Source organism: Danio aesculapii, chromosome 14, assembly GCF_903798145.1.
Source record: "Danio aesculapii chromosome 14, fDanAes4.1, whole genome shotgun sequence".
In the NCBI taxonomy this organism is placed as follows: Eukaryota; Metazoa; Chordata; class Actinopteri; order Cypriniformes; family Danionidae; genus Danio; species Danio aesculapii.
This window is the reverse complement of record NC_079448.1, coordinates 343,925-352,632: the sequence shown is the minus strand read 5'-3', so window position 1 is coordinate 352,632 and position 8,708 is coordinate 343,925. Positions and strand designations below refer to the sequence as shown.

Below are 8,708 nucleotides of genomic sequence, written 5' to 3'. Positions count from 1 at the left end.
TGCTTCAACACACTCACCTGTGTGTTTCAAACAACACTGAAGGACTCAGTCTGATCAGGTGTGTTTAACTGGGGTTAGAGCTGAACTGCAGAGCTGTGGCTCTCCAGGAACTGGCTTTGACACCTGTGTTATACTACAACACACCACAGTACCACACCACACTATATTTTTTCCTGTCTATGGGGATTAGAAGAGTCAGCCCTGTGATTCCTGTATCAAACCACACAGAGAAAGTGAATTACATCATACTGAACAGCCTTAAGACATGGAGCTTTATAAATGCAGCAAACCGTAAAAGAGTTCAAGAAGATGCCCAAAACATCTGTACACGCATTGACCCAGAGACTGTTCAGATGATGTCCCTGATGAGAAGATGACGGATGTTTACTGTATGATGACCCAAATGGTCTTAAGCAGCCAGCAGGCACAAGAGGTCAACATGACATCAGATTGACGTTATCCCCCAGTGTCGTCCCAGTGGAAATGAAAATCTAGTTGACATTAGAACCTATCGTCAGGCTGACGTCAATGTCCAACCTAAAATCAACCAAATATCAACGTCTAATATGTTACAGCTTGATGTTGTGTGGACGTTACCACTATGACGTCTATCAGACGTTGGATTTTAGTTGCCGTACCTGATGAATAAATGTCAGTATTTGACGTCAATATGACGTTTGTTTAAGATGTTGACTCAATGTTGGATTTTGGTCACTTTCCAACCTAAAATCAACCAAATATCCACGTAATTCGTTGTTATTGGACATCAAAATAATGTTGTGCTTAGACGCTGACTAGACATTGAATTCTGGCCACCTGACGTCACAACCTAAATCTAACCTAATATTAATTTTAATCTTATGATGTCCTGTGCCTGCTGGACAATAACTAAACACACTACAGAACGTTACGTTTACACACACCCACAAATGACATGTAAACCCATCAGCTTTTTACAGAGTAATACTGCTCACCATTTCATCAGGCATGGAACCATAATCAGCGTGGTTTGGAAAAGTTAAGGTTTTAAAACTGTCAAAATTATCTGCAATAAAGTTCCTAAGATATGTGGACAATCTTTTATTTACCATTTTTGTTTGTTTGTTTTTATCTCCAGTAGAAAAGATGCCATTTTAAATTGTAAAAAAAAAACAAATGAAGACAGCAGGAGTCAATAATTCATTTAGCCTGGCGTGTTTACTGCTGCAAACTATCATAAATATTTCTCAAAATAAAATCTGTTGTGTTCAAAGAGGAAAAGTAGTTGTGTTTTACCCAGACCTTTAAAAAGAAGAGATTTTACAGCAGTGAGCACAATACTGTGAAACCATGAGACCGTGATCTTTTTCTCCAAGGTTATCATACCGTCAGAATCCTACTACTCACTACGCTCCAGTACTGTTGAAAGCTCTACTTTTCCTCATACTGAGTAATATTTACAGCACATACGTTTACTCTCCTGCTCTACATTTTTAGGCAAGTAAAGGTATTTTTACAGGAGTAGGACTCTTTTGTATTCTTTCCACCACTGAGTACAGTATAATAAACTGGTCTGAAAACACTACAGCGTTTCATTAGTGTAATAGACCATCATTTCAGGTCAGTTTAGTTTTTAATTATTACACATATGTGTTATTGCATTTATTGCTTTATCATCTTTTATAATGAAATGATCATATTTAAAACTTGATCTCATCCCATCACATGTTTACACTGATTATTAAATATGATTCAGCAATACTGCGGTGTGATTTACAGCAGAGTTCAGCTAAGAGAACACGCAGGTTTTAAAAGCTGCTATAGAGTCAAACGCGTCTCTTCACGGTAATAACAATAATAAAACTCCGTTCACACTCGGTGTTTGAGCGCCATTGGGCGGGGCGCGGTGAAGTCACCGGAAGAGGGCGGGTTCGTAAGTGTGACGGTGGCGCGGGCGCGGCGCGTTTATGAGCGTTTGCGGGAGCCCCGGGCGCGCGTGCACGTGAGGAAACTTTCTCTGTTGTGTGTTTTAGTGTGTGTGAGAGCTGATGGTTGATCTCTGTTCCTCAAAACACGCTTCTCATCATGGACTCGATCTGCAGGTAAGACTGTTCTCTCAGAGGTCCGCGTTCATGAGCCGAACACTTTGATCTGATTAAAACACAAAGCGCGCGTGTAGTGTCAGCAGGTGACCTGTACACCCCTCTGCTTTCGCTTTCAATGCTTAATTAACACTCATTAAATACTAAAGAGTCGAGTTAAAACAGCTGAAGAGCAGAGGAGTGTACTGTCTTTACATCTTCAGCTCGGTGAGTGTGTTATTGACATTTATCAACAGTTTCTCCACACTTTATCTGCTGACAGATGTTGTAAAGTATTTAAAATACTGTAGTGTTTATGAAGCATCTTCTGTAGTAAAGTGTTTTATAGTTAATATTGACTATAGTCAACTGATTGAGCTAAAGTTGGTTTTATATTCTTATATTCAAGCTTCCTCTGTATAGATTAATATAATTTTAATCAAGTATTTTTTTTTTTTGCTAATTCAAAATTAGGAATTCATAATAGCAGCAAATGACTATCAAAGTACAACATTGTTCCCGGTTAAATAAAAGACACCAGTTAAATAGAGTTAAAATAGTTTTCAAGTCATACTAACATGTTATTTCAGGGCAAATATTCACAGTATCATGGTAAACAATATAGGGAGGGTGTCACATGTTGTCACTGAGTGAATGTTCAAATATAAAACCAACTTTACCTCAATAGTGAACTGATCCATGAACTAATAAAGTATACTTTAGGTTTTACTGTGGTGTATTGTAGTATAATATATCCTATAGTTGTACAGTATTTATTTATATTACTATAGTTGTGTTACTATAGCATATGTAGAATCACCACAGCAGATTCATTACACTACTCTTCAACAGGGCTGCGTTTCCCAAAACCATCGTTAGCCAACTAAGGTGTCAAGTTCTGTCGTTTGTTGATTTGGCGTTTCCCAAATCCGTCATTCCAACGAACATTCACAAACTGCGTGGCAGACTTCTGTGCTTGCAGCTACACCTCTGGTGCTGTTGTTAGAAACAGAGTTCCTAGCTGTGTTCTATTCCCAGTTATCCCCCCTATGCCCTATTCGTTTAGAACATTTAAACGTGGAATTATTTTTAAAAAGCATTAAGCTCATCTCTCTCAGGTGTAATTTTGCTGTTAAACTGTTATTACAGTTCAGCTTTAGCGATCTTCATGTTGACTATTTCGCTCCCTTCGCAGTGCACTTTGAAAACATTGATGTTATTTTGAACACAGCTGTGGCTCATGACGAAAGCGGAATTTACGTAACGTCTCCAAAGCTTGTGAGACCAAAACACACAGCATACACTAATGCTTGTAATTTATAGTAGGTTATTTAGGAAGTATCTGTACTGTATATGACATGGGCCTGCTGGGTAGAACAGTTCTGCAGTGGTTTGCACATGTCAAACTGTAAAAGTAGAATTTTCAACAAAATAAATAAGCAATATCCTACTTAATCATCATCACTAATATTATTATTATTATTATTATTATTATTATTAAAGTAGGATTTTTTTTCATTTCCTGATAAATAATGCATTTAATTTCTTAATAAATCACCTCATTAATTATTGATTTATATGATTAATATATGATATTAGAATGCGTGTCAGCTTTTGTAAGGGATTTTATGTTTTTAATAATATTTGTGAAGGAAACACAGGCTCTGTATGTGCCATTGACATATACTGTATTTTAATTAATATAGAAAATGAGTGCATATTTTTACCAAAACTAATCTTGCATTGTTTATTAAGGTGTGTCTGGCTAAATCAATATATTTGTAAAAAGAAATCATGAAGTTCCTCTCTAAAGAAGTTGTTCCCACGCGGTTTAGAGCATCATTATGGAGGTTTTGCATTATCAATGACGTGGTTCAAACGGGTTTTGGGAAACACTCGTCACTACATCTTTCTTTCCCCAAACGGTGTATGGTACTATGATAGTTCAGCTGAGAGTTACATCGTTGTTTGGGAAACACCCCAGAACAGTTGACCAACACCACAGTATTCACTATGGTATTTTGTTTACTGCTGTATGCCTTGATGGCTGTAAAGTTTCCTCCAGAATATCATGTTCTGACCAACAGTTCTGTTCAATGTGTGTTGTGTTGCTCAGAGTTCAGCCCTGTGTTATGGGTGTTGGTGTTGTTGACATGTCAATATGCTCTATGTGTGTGTGTGTGTGTTTCAGAGGCGTGTAAAGCGTGTGTGTGTTTGCGCTCAGGCTGGATGTGTGTCTGCTCTCTCCAATGGCTCTGGTCTTGGCTCTTCTTCTGTGTTTTTCCACTCAATCCTCTGTTCTGGTGTCTGACGTCATCTCTCCGCCTGATGCTGCGCTAATACCCCACACTAATACTCGCCGCCTGCCTGACATCATCATCATCGGTGTGAGGAAGGCCGGCACCCGCGCCCTCATCCAGATGTTGAGTCTGCACACTAGCATCGCCGCCGCCCAGAATGAAGTGCACTTCTTCGATTGGGACAGTCACTATGAGCGTGGCCTGGATTGGTACGTGGATCAGATGCCGGAAACGCAGCCGGGTCAGCTAACGGTGGAAAAAACACCCGCGTACTTCACCTCCAGAGGTGTCCCAGAGCGCATCCGGTTAGCAAAACCTGACGCTCGGCTGCTGCTAATCGTACGCGAGCCCACCGAACGCCTGCTGTCCGACTACACACAAGTCTACCACAACCGACTGGAGAAACACAAGCGTCCGCAACCCCTCGAAAAGCTTCTGATGCGAAACGGAGAGCTCAACCTGGACTACAAACCGCTGAACCGCAGCCTGTACCACACACACATGCAGCGCTGGCTCCAGGCGTTCCCCATCACCAGCTTCCACCTGGTGGACGGAGACGTGCTCATCCGAGAGCCACTAGCGGAGATGCAGAAGGTGGAGGCGTTCCTGGAGCTGGAGCCGCAGATTAGCCAACACAACTTCTACTTTAACCAAACTAAAGGCTTCTTCTGTCTGCGCGACGGGCAGCGGCAGCGGTGTCTGCACCGCTCTAAAGGACGCAAACACCCGCAGGTTTCACCACAGATCCTGCACAAACTCCATGACTTTTTTCACGAACCCAACCGGAAGTTCTTTGAGCTGGTCGGCAGGACGTTTGACTGGAAGTGAGACATGTAGTCAGAATTATCTCCTGAATAACTGGAACACCATGAGCGGGACAACTGGAACGTCTGTGTGTGTTTGGGTTTAAAGGAATACTGCTCTGTTTATTTGGAAATATAAACAGTACCAGAGTTAAACAGGGAGATTTACCAGTTTTGAATTCATTCAGGTGATCTTTGGACACTTTTAGCTTAGCATAAATAATTCAAACGGATTAGACCATTAGCATCTTACTCACTGTGTTGGCTGCAGCTGTGGTAAGGCAACAAAGTTCCTTGATTATTACACAGAGAAAATATCAAGGTTTAATTTCCTGTTAGCCTGCGTACATGAGGAAACCAAGAAAAACATCAAGCTTTAAACAGGACCACTATCTAAACTTATTAATGATTTTAGAGTGAGATGCTAACGGTCTAATCCGATTCAATGATTTATGCTAAGCTAAGCTAAAAGTGCTCCTGCAGATTTGGAGATTGTCTGAGTGGATTAAACAATGCTAGAACTCAACTTAACTTTTGGAGAGCGGTACCATTACTCTGTTTACTTAATAGTGGAGCGTCCCTTTAAAGGGTTAGTTCACCAAACATGTACATTCTGTTCTTTTATCTGTTCAGGATGTTTTCTAGACTTCTAAAGTCTCAGGACCCTTGCTGTCTCTAGGGGATGAAGAGCTCCAGGATTTCATCTAAAATATCTGTTTCTGAAGATGAATGAAGCTCTCAGCATTGATCATGAGGGAGAATAATTACTGACAGAATATGAATGTGTGGGTGAACTGACCCTTAAAATGACTTTATACAGCACACACACACTCTTGTACTGCCTTAAAGCTCCAGCCCTAAAAATAGAGCGCATTATAGTTTCCTGACAGACTATGAAGAGTTATCTTCTCTTATTTTCACTTCTGATGCAAATCGACATCATTAAACCAACGTTTGCTCCTCTAAGATCTTCCTAATCTGTTTGAGTTGAACACAAATGAAGATATTTAGAAGAATGTTGAAAACTAATTGACTTTCACAGTTGGAGAATCTACTATAATGTAAGTGAGTGGCCTCCAGTGTTCAGGATCTTTTCAGTTTCTCTTCATTTGTGTTCAGCAGAAGAAAAAACAAGTGAAAGGGGAGTAAATGATTTATTTTGGGGTGAACCGTGCCTTTAAGAGCTTCTGCTATGAATAATAAAGATAAACCTGAAGCGTTAGTATTTGTCTGATTCCCTTCAGAAATATATCTAGTCAGAATAATTCATTTAGCATGTCTGTCTAAGAGTATCTTGAGTTAAAGATGCTGTGGAGCTGTAATGGAGGTGTGTGCGTGCGTGCGTGCGTGCGTGCGTGCGTGCGTGTGTGTGTGTGTGTGTGTGTGTGTCCTGTTTTCCACTCAGAGATCAGGCTGTGGAGTGTTAAAGAGTTTCTGAACGGTTGAACATGATGTATGTCTATATGCATGTCAAATCCTCCATTATCCTGTGAGTGTGTGCGCATGTGTGTGTGTCTATATCAGTAATATACCGCAGCACGTCCTCATTCTGTTCTGCTTTCTGTGATTAAAGCTTTTATATGAAGGAAGATTCAATATTAAAGATATTTTTGCTATGATCTGCTCTGCTGCGGCTCTGTTTATTATTTAGTGTGTGTGTGTGTGTGTGTGTGTGTGTGTGTGTGTGTGTGTGTGTGTTTCTGAGTGTGTTACAGTGAATTAGTGTGTGTGTGTGTATGAGAGAGAGAGATGTATGTGTTTACAGTGAGTTTTTGTGTGAGAGAGTCTGTGTGTGTGTGTGTGTGTGTGTGTGTGTGTGTGTGTGTGTGTGTGTTATTGTTGTAGATTCTCCTCATATTTGTGTGGTGATGTAGCGCTGGATAACCTCCGAGTTTCTGAGCTCAGTTTTCTGTGATCTCTCTCCTGACGTGTGTGTGTGTGTGTGTGTGTGTGTGTGTGTGTGTGTGTGTACCATCAGCACTGTAACATGAGAACACACATTTGTGCACTGCTGTTCTCTCAGTGTGTGTTTATCTCTGTTCATGCGTGTGTGTTTGTCTATCTGAGAGTTTTTATCTCTATGTATGTATGTGTGTGTTAATCTAGTGTTCCCTCAGCAGAATGGGTTCTCTCTCTCTCTCTCCTGGTGTGTGTGTTCTCGTCCTCTGTGATCGAGCAGCTCTACAGTGTCTGCTTGTGTTGGAGCTGATGATGTTGGATGTTTTTCCAGCAGTCGCTCCAGATTTACAGCCCTCACTGACCAAGAGCTGATTCAGTTTCAGACTCACAGCTGAAACCTGTTACCAATGGCGTGAGTGTGTGTGTGTGTGTGTGTGTGTGTGTGTCTGTGTATGTGTGTGTGTATAACTGTACCAACTGTTCCTTATTATCAATATTCTGGCCATACGCTTGTAAACAGAATTCCTCCAGATCTCCCGTTGGGGACGTGTCCTGGTTTGTTAAACTGCTATCTTTTGTTTCAGTAGTGAAAGTGCAGCAAGTCTTCAGTGAGGGGCAGGTGTATAACATACTGTAGTGTTTCTGAACCATACTATAGTAAAGGGACTTTTACTGTAGAAATGAGAGTATTCCAACTCAGTTAATGAGTGCTCCAGCATACTGTAGTGTTAACTATAGAGACCTGATCAACTGTGATAAATACTGGAGTGTACTCCAGCTGTTACTACAGTAAACTGTGCTGTATTGTAGTATAATATACACTATAGCTGTAGAAAACTACAGTACTGCCTCATTTGTTTATATTACCACAGTAGTTGCGTTACCATAGCAACTGTAGAATCACTGCAACAGATCAATTACTGTAGTTGCGTTACCATAGCAACTGTAGAATCACCACGACAGATCAATTACTGTAGTTGTGTTACCATAGCAACTGTAGAATCACCACGACAGATCAATTACTGTAGGTGCGTTACCATAGCAACTGTAGAATCATCGCAACAGATCAATTACTGTAGTTGTGTTACCATAGCAACTGTAGAATCACCACAACAGATCAATTACTGGTAGTTGTGTTACCATAGCAACTGTAGAATCACCGCAACAGATCAATTACTGTAGTTGTGTTACCATAGCAACTGTAGAATCACCGCAACAGATCAATTACTGTAGTTGTGTTACCATAGCAACTGTAGAATCACCGCAGCAGATCAGTTACTGTAGTTGTTGTGTTACCATAGCAACTGTAGAATCACCACAGCAGATTAATTCTAGTGCTGTACTCTAGTGTGCTTCAAGCGCACTGTTTTTCATGTGTGTTCTAGTTAAATGTACCAAGATTAAGTCTTTGTGAAAATATGATCTAATATCTGTTCATGTGGTCAGTAAAACACACGTGCTCTTGTTTTCAAATTGAATTGCACGTTTTTCTGAAACCATATTTCTCTTGATCCACACGTCTCAGAAAACATCCTTAAAGATAACAGCGTGTGTGTGTGTGTGTGTGTGTGTGTGTGTGTGTGTGTGTGTGTGTGTGTGTGTGTGTGTGTGTGTGTGTGTAGTTGCTGATGTGTGCAGTGAGGATG

At 40.6% G+C, this 8,708-nt stretch overlaps 1 protein-coding gene across 1 annotated transcript; it reads left to right on the top strand.

Annotated features, from left to right (window-relative positions):
* Positions 1–1,940: 1,940 nt before the first annotated feature.
* Positions 1,941–6,782, top strand: hs3st1 (heparan sulfate (glucosamine) 3-O-sulfotransferase 1). Its single transcript, XM_056472091.1, has 2 exons — positions 1,941–2,081; positions 4,252–6,782. Exon 2 carries the CDS (start codon positions 4,310–4,312, stop codon positions 5,186–5,188), a length of 879 nt encoding a protein of 292 aa, XP_056328066.1. The 5' UTR covers positions 1,941–2,081; positions 4,252–4,309; the 3' UTR covers positions 5,189–6,782.
* The last annotated feature ends 1,926 nt before the right edge of the window (positions 6,783–8,708 follow it).

Coding starts and splice junctions, on each gene's coding strand:
- hs3st1 (XM_056472091.1), top strand. CDS start 4,310: ATGGCTCTGGTCTTGGCTCTTCTTCTGTGTTTTTCCACTCAATCCTCT.